At 45.6% G+C, this 14,267-nt stretch overlaps 2 protein-coding genes and 1 long non-coding RNA gene across 4 annotated transcripts in view; 1 reads left to right on the plus strand and 2 right to left on the minus strand.

Annotated features, from left to right (window-relative positions):
• Window positions 1-7,681, plus strand: part of SPATA13 (spermatogenesis associated 13) — a 363,796-nt gene extending 356,115 nt beyond the window's left edge. Inside the window, exons 13-15 of one of the 2 annotated variants that reach the window (XR_004819935.1) lie at window positions 3,051-3,237; window positions 6,090-6,152; window positions 7,525-7,600. Coding sequence is in view for 1 of the 2 variants with exons in the window: in XM_035726496.1 (XP_035582389.1) it covers window positions 3,051-3,228; window positions 6,090-6,152; window positions 7,525-7,543 (260 nt within the window). In the remaining variant the exon portion in view is untranslated. Of the gene's footprint in view, window positions 1-3,050; window positions 3,238-6,089; window positions 6,153-7,524 lie in introns of both variants that reach the window. The other variant, XM_035726496.1, reaches the window with a different exon arrangement.
• Window positions 7,640-8,099, minus strand: PCOTH (Pro-X-Gly collagen triple helix like repeat containing). Its single transcript, XM_035726497.1, has one exon. It carries the CDS (start codon window positions 7,955-7,957, stop codon window positions 7,655-7,657), a length of 303 nt encoding a protein of 100 aa, XP_035582390.1. The 5' UTR covers window positions 7,958-8,099; the 3' UTR covers window positions 7,640-7,654.
• Window positions 8,100-9,744: 1,645 nt separating this feature from the next.
• LOC113920973 lies at window positions 9,745-14,186 on the minus strand. The gene is made up of 3 exons (XR_003519461.1): window positions 14,060-14,186; window positions 13,261-13,342; window positions 9,745-10,279 (listed from the first exon to the last, which is right to left on the minus strand). It is a non-coding gene; the product is annotated as an uncharacterized LOC113920973 (long non-coding RNA).
• Between the last annotated feature and the right edge of the window lie 81 nt (window positions 14,187-14,267).

The raw sequence follows: 14,267 nt of genomic DNA on the forward strand, positions 1-14,267 counted from the left end.
TATTCAAAGTCATTTGTTGAAGTTTGCCTACGTGCTTGGCACGCGGAAGAAGCAAGTACACAAAACTAGAGAAATTACGGAAGGATGAATGCTTGCTTTTTTTTTTTAAGATTTTATTTATTTATATTTGACAGAGACAACACAAGCAGGGGGGTGGGAAAGGGAGAAGCAGGCTTCCCGCTGAGCAGGGAGCCCGATGCGGGGCTCGATCCCAGGACCCTGGGATCATGACCTGAGCCAAAGGCAGACGCTTAACAACTGAGCCACCCAGGTGCCCCTGAATGCTTGCTTTTATCTTAGTTCTTCTCTAGCTGGAGGACAGATTGGAGTTCATCTTAATTTGACACCTTTATGATCTTGTGATCTTTGTATTATTGGAATAATTGTAACACACGTTTTTTAAAAATTAAAAAGGAAAAATTAGACCCCTTAACAGAGGTTGGTCTGGGCCATTTAGATTCAACTACTACCAGTCACTTCTGAGTTAAACAGAAGAGGATGGTGTAGATTATTTATGGAATTTGGCTCTATGAAAACAACTCAATTTCCTGAAATGGCTGAAGTTTGTGACTTCAAAGGGAAACAGCTGTATTTCCTTTTCCAAAATTACTTTATTTGCATCAAAGTGGACCCTGTGATATTCAGAGGCTTCCATAAGATGGCGATGTAATCCTTTGGATGACAAGTCTAGCTGGTTTTAAAAATATAGATCTAGAAATATTTTAATAGACAAGGCAAAAAAACATTTTTTAAAAAGGAAAAACTCCCATAACCGCACAATTCTAAAGCAACCACGTTCACTTGCTTCTAGTTTTTGTCACTACTAATACATAATTACATAGGTACCCTCATCATGTGCATGGCATTTTTTTTTTTTTAAAGATTTTATTTATTTGTCAGAGAGAGAGAAGAGCACAAGCAGGGGAGAAGCAGGCTCCCCACTAAGCAAGGAGTCCGATGTGGGACTGGATCCGAGGACACTGGGATCATGATTTGAGCTGAAGGCAGACGCCTAACCAACTGAGCCACCCAGGCGTCCCATGCATGCATTTTAGTCTACTTTTTGAAAATTCAACACAACGTGGATCTTTTACATATTTCTACATGAACTACATAATTATTACAATGGTTACATGATATTCTACTTCTGAACCACTTACTGTTACATGTTATGTGGTATGTACTTTTTCACTATTACAAATAACACCATGGTTAATATTGTTGGCAGGCAGATTTTGGATTATTAAGAAGAATTTTCAGGAGGAGATCACTGGGTTTAAGATGTCTTTTCTCTTTAGCTTTCTGAAGTGCTGGGCAGACATCCGTTGCCTTCAGCACTGTAGGAGAATCTGAGTTCTGACCTGTTGCACTAATCTCGTGTTATTATTTTTTACGTCCTAAAATACCTGCCACCACACATTCACTTCATTCGACACATATTTATTTAACACATGGTTCCAGGCTTAATACTGAGAACTGGAATACAATAAGAATGAAAACACAGTCAGATGGAGAGCCAGATTTTTAGCCCTACAACGACATGAACAGATGCAACCCCCTACTACGGTGCCATGAAAGAGAGGGATGCGGTGCCCCTCCCTGGGGAGATTTGATATCGTCGGGAGGGTCCCTGAATCCTGTGTGCACACTAGCCTAGGCTCTTGCCTGAGTGTTCCCTTTGTCTAGAACACTTGGTCTAATTAGCTGCTTTGTTCCTTCAGATCTCATTGCAAACTTCACCATGCAGCACTGCCTTCGCTCCTGACAGGGTTCAAAAGCAAATCAGGAACTTGCGAGAGGACGTGCAAGTGTGCTTCACAAACGGGGTGCCCTGCGATGCGTGTGCGCGTGCCCTTCGCCGCAGTCTCCCAGAGAAACAAAACCTTAACTCAAAGAACACATCTGATCATAGGACTGCTTGGAACATTTTACTTTTTCATTCCATTTATTTTTTTATTGTGGTAAAATAGATGTGACATAAAATTTACCACTTTAGCCATTTTTAAGTGTCCAGTTCAGTGGCATTAAGGACGTTCTCATTGTTCAACTGTCCCCACCATCCACTTCCAGAACTTTTTCATCTTCCCAAACTGAAACCATCCCCTTTGAACAGGAGCTCCCAGTCCCCCTCCCCTGGCTGCTGCCTCCACCATTCTACTTTGTTTCTGTGAATGTGACCACTCTGGGGGCCTCATACGAGTGGAATCCTACTGTACTGGTCCTATTGTGTCTGGCTGATTACACTTAGCATAAAGTCCTTCAGGTTCATCCCTGTTGTAGGATGCGTCAGAATTTCCTTCCTTTTTAAGGCTGAGTAATAGTCCACTGTGTATATCACATTCTGTACAATCAGTCATGTGTCCGTGGACACGTGGGTTGTTTGCAACTTCGGGCTACTGTGAATAAGGCTGCTGTGAACAGGCGTGTACAAGTAGCTGCCAGAGTTTGCTTTCCTAGTGAAAATGTGCTCTCATGCACATTGTGATCAAATTTGTTTTTTACAGCAGCCCTGGGAGACAAGTATTAATCTCTTCTCTGGCTCTGAAAAGCGATTTACCCAAAGTAGAGTGATAAATGGAAGTATCTGACTTGGACCTTGGCTTTCTCCTTGACCACTCACCATTAAAAGCAGTCCCGGTCACATGTGTTCCTTCCAAGAACAATGGCCTTCTGCTTTTTCTTCCCTTTTTTTTTTTTTAAAAGATTTTATTTATTTATGAGAGAGAGAGCACAAATGGGGGAGAGACAGAGGGAGAAGCAGGCTTCCCGCTGAGCAGGGAGCCCGATGCGTGGCTCGATCCCAGGAACCCAGTGTCATGACCTGAGCTGAAGGCAGACGCTTAACCGACTGAGCCACCCAGGCGTCCTTGAACAATGGCCCTCTGATTGCAAGCAGCTTGTCTGCTACCAGGTCCTGCCCTTATCTGCCCTGACCATTCTGTCCAAGGCTGAGCCAGGCTGGGTCCGGGTCCCACGGCAAGGAACAAAGGGTGTGTCTGTGGTCCCAGCAACAAAGGCTTCTCCTTTTGGTCTTTGTTTCCCTCTTGCAGTTCAGCTCCGTCATCTGAACCATGAGGATCTGGTTGCTCCTGCTTGTCATTGGAATCTGCACGAGAAATGTGAACTCGCAGGACACGTGCAGGCAAGGGCACCCTGGCGTCCCGGGGAATCCTGGTCACAATGGTTTGCCTGGGAGAGATGGACGAGATGGCACAAAGGGCGACAAGGGTGAGGCAGGTACTCAGCACCTGGTGGCCTTCAGCTGCCCTTGCGTTTACCCCTCTGTTCCTCTGAGATCATTCGTTCATTCATCATGAGCATAGCCATCACCTGCCCACTCCCCCCTCCTTCATTCGTGCAGCCCTTGCCCAGAAAGCAGTAGCCGAGAGCCTGCTCCAGGTGAGATTCTGGGCGACAGTGCAGGACCAGACCAACAGGGCCCCCCCTCCACGGGCGCTCTCATCTAGAGGGGACAACCGTTAGCCATCACCTCTGATACTACAGGCCATCTTCAGGAGTATATGATGTTATAGATCTTTCTGCCTCAGATGGCAGGTATGGTGGGTCTTTGGCACACGGGGCCTATAGAGAAATCTGACTGTAAATATTTAGCAGAGAGCACCTGGCTGCAGTGCAGGGGAGAGTTAATGCCTTGCCACGCAGTGAGGCAGGTGACATGGAGTGACAGAGAAAACAAAAGTAGACGGTAACTGAAGCCACACAGCGGTACTCAGGTGTGTATGCCCTGTGTTGGGGCCTGCCCCAGGGTTTGGGAGTTTGGGGACAGAATCCAGCCTCTCGGAAGGAGATTTGCAAAAGCCAGGATATGTGAGTGGTTTCCATAACACGAACTGATAGGCTTGGTTCTTGAATGGGCTTCTTGAGCCTGCGTCTGACCATAGGGTCACATATCTGAGACATAAGCAGATTGATCTATCTCAGTGCAGAGAAAAAACATCAAAACTACTACTGACATTTTATTTTTTTAAAAAGATTTACTTGAGAGAGAGAGAGAGAGAGAAAATGAGTCAGTGGGGGAGGGGCAGATGGAGCGGGAGAGAGAATCTCAAGCAGACTCCCTGCTGAGCACAGAGCCCAACATGGGGCTCAATCCCAGGACCCTGAGATCAGGACCTGAGCCAAAATCAAGAGTCGGACACTTAACCAACTGAGGTACCCAGGCGCCCCTACCATTGACATTTTAAAAGATAAATTTAGATGAAGAAAAAAACTGAGCTTTAAAAATATTTAATATGTGAATTGGCTTGGGTGGCTTCACTTGGTCCCTTTGCAGATAGACGTGTCATTTGAGGCCTGAAATATGTCCTGTGCCCTCACACACTCACTGTCCATCAGCGCACTGTGGTGTATTGTGGTTACAGCCCAGCCCAAGGGATTTTCAAATTGTCCTATCAAACTATCACAAACAGATGGGTGCCTGAAATACTTCTGCAGAGAAATTGAAGATTGAAGGTTGACTTGATAATGCAAACATTAAAGAATCCCATGAAAATAGGAGAGCTGTCATCTGTCTTCTTAGTGTGAACTCTTCAACCATACATGAGTAGGAGAAATCAATGATGAACTAATCAGATCTGACAAAAACCTAGAAATTTTAGGAGTTTGGACATATGAATTTACATTTACATTCATTAAGATGCCTCATCCTCACTGTAAACTGTCAGTTATTAATAGAAGCACCCCCAACTAATTAGACATTTCAGGACTCTTTGTGGAACGTGACCACAAACCACTGTCGTTTTTCCTCAGCTATACGTTATAGTATGAAAACGTCGCTAAACTTAATGATGAACATTTAGAAGCCTTCTTGATATTTTATAATCATATCAGAAGATTAGCCATTCCTCTGGCTATATTAACAGTGGTTGAAATAATACACAGAAAGCAACTTCAGGATGGACTAAAATTAGTGCTTTGCCAGCAAATGCTGTTGGCATATGGATTTTTAAAAAGTCTTTGTTAATCTGGAGAAATGAGTATTAGAACAAATTACTTATGGGAAGTCTGCTATACAGATGAAGGAAAGTCTAGGTGTTTCTAGGTGTTTCCCTGTTTGTGGCATTTGGTGCTCCAAGGGGTTTGTTGGGTGGGCTGGATGAAGCAGATGGTCACCAACCATCTTTCCAACCATTGCCCTGCAAATCTGCGCTGGGGTTCTCCAAGGGATAACATCTCCAGTGAGTCCATGCCACTTTTTGGCATTAGACCAGTCTTATTTCTGGGTAGTAAAAAGCCCAGTCCAAGTTAATGGCAAAATCTCAATGTCAGTGAAATCCATTCTTTTAACCTCCTACTGGGACCACAGTGTGCATGTATGTGTGGATGTGGGTGCACATGTGTGTGCATATGTATGTACATGCACAGGATACAACTCTGACTTCATGACCCCTTCATCTTTTGCTTCCACTCTCCTTCTTTACAGCAAGGACTGCCTTTGGCTCTAGAGACGTTGACTTGTAACATGGGAAGTCGGAGCTCAGGGTTGCCTGCTCTAAGCTCAAAATTGATGTGTGGTAGGCAAAACCTCACTCATCTGATGTTTCCAATGGCGTCTGCCATGCCAGCTTGATCAGTGACATTTACCACCACTCTAAAGTGCTGGAGAGATCCTTCCAGAATCCTCCCTTCCATCCCAAATATTGCCAGGTAACCATAATCATCTGTGTTTTCATAGGAGGCTAGTGAACCTTCCATTCCACTCTGTGCAAGAGTGACAGAAAAGGAGAAGCGAGAAGGCCACCCAGTACCTCCAATGATCAGTCACTACCCGAGTTCCCCTCACCAGAGAAAGACGTAATTGTGATCATCTGTGCACATATTCCTTTCCTGTTCTGCCTTCCCGGAGCTGGGTGCTTGGGAGGTCCACCCAGTTCATTTCATAATTCACTTCTTGTACAACTCCGCACCCCTGGCGCTCACTCACGTCTGCCTTCTGTGAGGGGCAGTGTGCGTGTCAGGGCTGGGCACACACCCAGGACTCTTTGGTCTACACTCCCGATAGAGACCAATGTCTAGGAAATGCAGAACTGGAACTTTAACTCTTGTCTGTTTTCTTCTCTTCCACCTAGGAGAACCAGGACATCCTGGTGGTCCAGGGAAGGATGGAATGAATGGAGAGAAAGGAGAGCGAGGTCAGAAATTGTGTTCCATTTTACCATGCTCTAATTCTGAGCCATCGGTGACTTAATAACCATTTGGTGCTCACCAAGGACAAGTCCTTTGCTAGGCTCTGAGGACGACCTAACAATAGGGCAACATGGCTCTTGCTCTCCAGGAGCCTGTGATTCTTTTTCTGTAAAGGGAAAGACTGTAAGTAATTTCAGCTTCTCAGGCCATGCGGTCTCAGGCACAACTGTCGTGAAAAGCAGCCACGGATGCTACATAAGTAAGTAGGGCTGTGTTTTAGTGAAACTCTATGAAGACCGAAATCTGAATCTTATATAATTTTCATGTATTGTCAAATATTATTTGTGACCATTTAAAACTGCAAACCATTCTTAGCTTGTGGGCCATACAAACAGGTGGGAGGCTGGATTTGGCTCACAGGCCGTGGTTCGCTGAAGCCTGGGTTAGTGGATGAAGATTGAGGAGTGACATTAAATTGACTCAGGGCTTCTGGCAAGACTGCATGGAGAAGGTGGCACTGGAATTGGGCCCTGAGGGGTAAGGAGGGCTCCGGTAGTTGTGAATTATGGGGGGAGAGAATAGTCGCAAGAGCAAACACAAATAATGCTCACTTTGTGCTAGGGTGTTCTAAGTGCTTTTCATGTACTGACTCAATACAACAGCCTATACATGAGGTAGTATCATTATCCCAATTTTACAGATGAGGGAACAGAGGTGTAGGTGGCTAATCAGCTTGCCTAATGTCACGTTGGGCCTCTGTAGAGGAGACAGGACTAAATCCTGGTATTTAACTCCAGACTCCGTGCTCATAACCACTGCTCTCCAGTCGGGGAGGGGGAGACAGGGAAGCATCAAGAACGTATGCACAGTGAGGACCAGCATGACACAGTCGGTACAGTGGTCAACAGAGAGCAGTGACTGCCACACTTTAGGAAGACTTTATTCTGTGCTCACTCCCATGAGAAGCTTTGTAGGGGATGTCCCAGAACTAGGGCTGAGTTGTCAGTTAACCGAAAGCAGCCTGAGTTCATCTGCCTTTGGACGTTCTTCCCTCTTCCAAAGATGTGTTCTCAAGGATCGGCGTTGCTTAGTGGTCAAATACTGGGCTGTGATATTAAAGAGCTGTAATATCTAATGTGAACCCCAACACTAACATAGTAGACAGGAGTCAGAAGGTGTTTTGCATCCACACACATGTGTATGTGTATGCTGTGCACTCAATTTAGGAGTAAATTAATGTTCAGACCCCGAGCATCTACTGATACTGGGCACTGCTTTACTTCATTTGTATGCTCAACAATGGAAAAGCCGAAGTTGGTTTTAGAAGTTGATGTTTCACAAATCATCTTTTCCTTTATTCTCTCTTTTTCCACCTAGGAGCAGATGGAAAAGTTGAAGCCAAAGGTGTCAAAGGCGATCAAGGCTCACAAGGACCGCCAGGGAAACATGGGCCAAAGGGATTTGTTGGTCCCATGGGAGAGAAAGGCCTCAGGGGAGAGACTGGCCCTCAAGGGCAAAAGGGGGATAAAGGCAGTGTGGGGCCCACTGGTCCAGAAGGGCTAAAGGGCAGCACTGGGCCTTCGGGCCCAATGGGTCTACCTGGCCCCGTGGGCCCCATTGGGAAGCCTGGCCCCAAGGGAGATGCTGGACCTTTGGGACCCCAGGGAGATCCAGGAGTCCGGGGAATGAGAGGCTGGAAAGGGGACCGAGGCGAGAAAGGGAAAATTGGCGAGACTCCAGTCTTGCCCAAGAGTGCTTTCACGGTGGGGCTCACAGTACTGAGCAAGTTTCCTACTTCAGATGTGCCCATTAAATTTGATAAGATCCTGTATAATGAGTTCAATCATTACGACGTAGCCACGGGGAAGTTCACTTGCCATATTACCGGGGTCTATTACTTCACCTACCACATCACGGTTTTCTCCAGGAATGTTCAGGTATCTTTGGTCAAAAATGGGGTGAAAATACTGAACACCAAGGACGGTTACATGAGCTCTGAGGACCAGGCGTCAGGTGGCATGGTGCTGCCACTGAAGCTGGGAGATGAGGTGTGGATGCAGGCCACAGGAGGGGAGAGGTTTAATGGCCTGTTTGCAGATGAGGACGATGACACGACTTTCACAGGCTTCCTTCTGTTCAGCAGCCAGTGATGGGGAGGTGTATAGGGACCTGCCTCCCCACCCCTCGGAGCTGGCTTGCTCTGTTCTCAGATGAGTATGCTCTATGAATCACTCTCATTATTGTAATAATCATAGAGGGGCAACAATAGGACAGTTATTCCCAAGTTGATTTTATGTGACTTACATTGCTGTTTCCAACAGTAAGTTTAAAAATGCTTGCACTGGGGCTCCTGGCTGGCTCAGTCGGTGGAGCATGTGACTCTTGATCTCAGGGTTGTGAGTTCGAGCCCCATGTTGGGTGTAGAGATTCTTAAAAATAAAATCTGGGGGTGCCTGGCTGGCTCAATTGGTAGAACATGCAACTCTTGATTTTGGGGTCATGAGTTGGAGCCCCACATTGGGTGCAGAGATTACTTTTAAAAAATAAAATAAAATCATATAAATAAATAAATAAAATCTTAATGCTTGCATTGTTTATTATAATTTATTTACGATTTTTCATCATTCACCTTATCTGAAGAGTGCTTTGCATGTATGTATGTTTCTTGTGGGACCCGTGTTCTGATGTCATTTTAGTGCTTGAAGGAGCCATATCAGGCCTTATCCCTCATCCGAATTTCTGAGGACACTGGGAGAAGGAAGAGGGAAGTGTTCCAATGTTCATTCCATTTAGTAGCCAATAAAAGTTGTAAACAGGTGATGACGAGACATCCCAGAAAGCTGCGGAACACTTTGCTTATTTTGTAACTTAGGTTTTAATCACCATTCATCTCAACAAATAGTTCTTGAATCTGTGCTCAGTTCCTGGGACTACCGTAACAAAGTACCACAAACTGGGGAATTTAAAACAACAGAAAGTGATTGTCTCACAGGGCTGGAGGCTAGAAGTCTAAAATCAAGGTGTCCGCAGCACCAGTCTCCCTCAGAAGCCTCTGAGGAGGGTTCTACCTCGCTGCTTCCAGCTTTTGGTGGACCCAGGCATTCCCCGGCTTGTGGAAGCATCCAGCTCTACCCCGATCTGCACATGGCCGTCTTCCCTCCATGTCTGCCTGTGTGCAAGCATCCCTCTTCTGATAAGGACACCAGTCATTTGGAATAGGGACCACCCTAATCTACTATGACCCCATTTTAACCTGATTACATCTGCAAAGACCCTGAGTCCAAATAAAGTCACAATCATAGAAACCAAAGGTTAGGACTTGAACGTATCTGTTTGGGAGACACAGTTCAACCTGTAATAGACTGCCCTGGTCCCCCCAAATTCATGATCTTCCCCAGTGCCGAATACACTCTCCCCAACCCACATCCCCCAAAGTCTTAACAATGTCAGCATCAATGCTAACTCTAAGAATCTCATGTAAAAATCACCAGCTCAAAGTCCCCAATCTCATCATCTAAATCCTTTATGTCAGTTATAAGTAAGATCTATTGTGTGACACATCCTGGGGCAAAATCCCTCTCCCTCTGTGAAACTGCAAAACCAGACACATTATTTGCTTCCAAAATACAGTGGTGGGAAAGGCACAGGATAGACAGTCCCATTCCAAAAGGGAGAAAAAGGAAGGGAAAAAAAGGGATCACGGGTCTCAAAGGAGACCAAAACCCAGCAAGGCGAATTCCATTAGATGTTTTTCACGATATACCTTATAAAATTTTTAAATGAGCAATGCAAAAGGAAGAGGTTACTGGACAGAGACACCAAACAGTTACAGAGGAAAGTGGAGGACGGAGATGAATTTACTAAGAAACTGGGGTGAAAAGAAACTTGCCTTTTAGGCCACAGCGGATATTTCTTGGTCGGACGCGTCCCATCTACTTCCCTCTCGTCTGGTAAAAGCATCCTGGTGTGCACTTTCAGACAAGTCTTTCAAACGGTGTATACACTCTGCGATGGATGTGAGATTCAGGCCTGGCTAATAAGAACGGCCCCTTCTTCTGGCCACAGTGACTATTTCCAAAATGGCGCCTGATCAATCAGAGCCAATGAGATGTAATCTGCAACTTTGGAAGGCCTATTGGGGGAAAAAAAAGGCAAGATCTTCTTCAGGTGAAGCTAGAACTTCAGCTGGCATGCATTTAGCTAATCTGGAGAGCCCCCAAACAAAATCAAACAGGGCTGGAGATAATCCAGGACATTGTTTAGACCCCTACACCCAGCTGCCCCTGAAGGCAGAGATACCTCTGGACTATTGTGTTGCATGAGCCAGTCTGATGCAGGGTTTTTGTTGTTATTGTCATTGTTACTACGGCTTTTGTCTAAAAGAATATTAAGTAGTCAATGGCCCAAGGAGAGGGGCAGCATGATTGTAGAGAAAAAAGCCCAAGACTAAGAGTTGAGGTGTACGGGTTGTTGTTCCAGCCATGACAAAAGGAATGTGAAATGGGTACATTATTCAGCTTTTCTGTGCTCCAGTCTCCTATTGTACAGCAGTGCTGGAATGGAATAATTTCATATGGTCCCAAGCCTCTAAAATTCTGGAAGGATTACATATGCCTAAGTTAACTCAATATACTTTTCTATTAATTAAGAGCAACTAATAAAGAAGCAAAAGGCTGCAAGTTCACCGCATATTCAAGCTACACTATTTTCCAAATCACAGCCTGGGCCAGTTGGTCTGACAGGATGTGCCTCTAGAAATTGGGACTTCAGGCCATTCTATCCATACTCCAACCAAGTCTACACAGTTGCGATGATATCTTCATTCCCTCGGAAAAATAGGACTTTCGTAAATTATCATTAGGAGCAGGCAGCACTGCTGTAAATGAAATATTGAAAAATTACTTGATGGTTATGGAAAATGTTGGAAAGATACAGAAATAATTTGTTTATAGGTATTTTATTGGCCTTCCTTATTTCTTCTAGAACAGAGCCAGGACTAGGGGGAAGCAAGTGAGGCACCCAGGTGCCCCCCTCAGGTACTGACACAGCCTGTGCATGACCCTGACAGTGAGTGTCTCCTTCAATTTTGCAGCCCAGTCCCTGCATCTGCCTTGCTGCCCTACTTTGGCTCAGCTGTAGCATGACTGATCACTTTATTTATAGAGCCAGAGTGTCCTTATCCTTTGGCTTCTGTGGCTTTTTGGAATTGTAATAATCTAAGCTATTTCTCCCCAGTGTAAAGCCTGGTTTTGTTATGGACTGAATAGGAAGAATACCTGCGCTCACTCCTTTCTATTTAGGAACACAACTTTATAGGTTGAGATAGACGTGAAGAAAAAATATATTTACGATTGTACAGAGGATACCAGCTTTTATAAAATTCTTTTTTTTTAGATCAAATATAGAAGATGAGATGTAAAACATACTTTAAGGATTTCAAAAAGATGAAGTTGACTGGCAGGGATTGGGTGTGTCTAATCTCCCGTTTGGGATGGTTTTTCATTGGTTGTCGATGAATCTGGACTGCAGTTTTTGAAAATCTAACTATGCCAGGCTCTCTGAGACACCAGATACCTTGTTACTTTAGGACAAATCATTATCTCCTGAGGACAATTTTAGGCTTAAATGTTGCATTACAATGGTTAGGTATCCTTGTATGACAACCATTCTGGGCTAAAGGAAGGCTCTCAGAAAAAAATATGTAAGGATTTTTGTCAAATATATTGATGAATTTTCTTTTTTACACGACACATCTGACATCTTTGTAAGGGTCTGCTACACAGGCATTAGGTCTCTCATGTGGCGTGGCTGCCCTAAGAACCAACCAGTTACCAATAATGTGATAGATATTAATCACCATGGAGGTAGGGACTCCGGGATTTTAAATCATTTTAAATATTTCATTTAAAAAATCAGTAGAAAATGAAATCATAACTTACCATACAATCAATTGGGCTTTTCCTCTCTGCCAGGCTAAATTGAAAACAAACTCCATTTGAAACTTTTTTTGGGGGGGTGTGAATAGAGGGAGGGGGGGTTAGAAGGTATCTATAGGAAGCATGTGCCACTCTTGGCCTTAACTTTTGGCTCTCTGGAACTTTCCAGGAGGTTCTGAGGACTGCTCAAACCCAACAGGCAATGTTAAAATGAACACAGCTTTACCCTAAGCCCAAACATTCAGGTGAGATAAAGGTCTGGAATGACTTCAAATAAAGCAATTTAAGAAAACGTAACTGTGGATTGCCTGGGAACAAAAAGATTCACTTGGGTTCTTGGTCCTCTGCACAAGTCACACCTCTGACACCCAAGGCAAAGTAATCAACCTCCTGTGGTCACAAAAGACTACGGCCATCAATGCCCTCTGCACTCAGACACTGATTTAACAGAATCACTTGGTATCTACTTCCTGCATAAAACCTAGGCAGAGAAGGGCGCCTGGGTGGCTCAGCGGGTGAAGCATTGAACTCTTGATCTCAGCTCAGGTCTTGATCTCAGGGTTGTGAGTTTGGACCTGCACTGGGCTTCACCGTGGGTGTGGAGCCCACTTTAAAAAAACGAAACAAGGGCACGTGGATGGCTCAGACGGTTAAGCGTCTGCCTTCAGCTCAGGTCATGATCCCAGGGTCCTGGGATCAAGCCCGGCATCGGGCTCCCTGCTCAGCGGGAAGCCTGCTTCTCCCTCTCCCTCCGCCTGCTGCTTCCCCTGCTTGTACAGTCTCTCTCTCTCTGTCAAAAATAAATAAAATCTTGGGGCGCCTGGGTGGCTCAGTCGGTTGAGCGTCTGCCTTCGGCTCAGGTCATGATCCCAGGGTCCTGGGATCGAGCCCCACATCGGGCTCCCTGCTCAGCGGAGAGCCTGCTTCTCCCTCTCCCTCTGCCTGCCTCTCTGCCTACCTGTACTCTATCTCTCTGTCAAATAAATAAATAAAATCTTAAAAAATAAATAAATAAATAAATAAATAAAATCTTTAAAAAAAGTTAAAAAACCACAAAACAAACAAAAACTGAGGTGGAGAGCAGTATTTTGAGGAGCTGGCTGGAGGCTGCAGTAGTCAGCCCTCCCTCTTGCTTACTTTCCTGGGGGGGGGGGCGGTTCTTCTCATATCCACACACCTGTCTTCACGTCTGCAGAACGGTCAATTCTCAAGGGGCCCATCCCATGTGGATTCGCCATTCCGCAGCATCCCGCTCAACCCTGAAAGTGAGAGCCCAAGAAGTGGCAGGTGCGTGGAGTGAGACAGCCAGGCAAATGTGAGGGTTGCTTTGGCGGCCTCAATTCCTCTCAGTCCCTTCTCCCAACTACTGATTTTTCCCCCTCTCCACCTACAGAAGTCTCTCAAAAGAAAAACACCTTACTATTAACTAAATTCTTTCACTTAATCCCCATGCGCTTCAGGAAGGTAGAGAAGGCAGGCACCTCGCACGATTCCCTCTGCAGACGGGGATGAAGTTGAGCAAGGTTAAGCCTCCCATCCTGGACAAGAACCTGGCCCTGGCTCCAACTGTGGCGTGATTTCCATTCATTTAGGGGAGGCTAAGCCTGTCCAGAGCCCCCAGCCCTTTTCCACACTGGCCATCCTAAACCCCAAATCACAATTCCTTCTCCGCCTCCTGCCCCCAAATCTTCTCATTCCCCTATGGTTGAGTGAAGGTTGCGAAGCCCTCCCGCTACAAATTTATATTGTAGATTATTATAACAAAATTTACAAGTCAAAATAAAGGAAGATTCACTGATAGGTAGTGGAGTCGGTTCCACACAACCATACGGTGCAGCCACACCGTCTATTTAATTTCAACCATCGTTTAGAGTGGAGTCCGACAGAGTCGACGAATGTCACCAGCCCTGTCACGTCGGGGAAGGCACTCAGGCGCCGTTCACTGAGCGTTCACTGCTCCTCCGAGAAGAACTCACCCTGCCTCGAGACTGTCTGTCCCGCTCGAGTCACGTGGGAGAGAAGAATTAAACTTTGGCGGGTCCTTAGTTCAGGCACACGGGGGCGCAAGACCGCAGCGTCTGCCGTGAAGGAGGCGGGGCGACGCTTTTGCCCTCTGGACGCCGACGTGCTCACGTCCTGAGGGCCTCGAGCCCCGACCCGGAAGCACTGGCGTCACGTGGCGTG

The sequence above is a fragment of the Zalophus californianus genome, chromosome 3 (genome assembly GCF_009762305.2).
Source record: "Zalophus californianus isolate mZalCal1 chromosome 3, mZalCal1.pri.v2, whole genome shotgun sequence".
NCBI lineage: Eukaryota > Metazoa > Chordata > Mammalia > Carnivora > Otariidae > Zalophus > Zalophus californianus.

What these genes read in the sequence shown, in the direction of transcription:
- PCOTH (XM_035726497.1), bottom strand. Translation starts at nt 7,957, where the DNA reads ATGGGCACATCTGAAGTAGGAAACTTGCTCAGTACTGTGAGCCCCACC.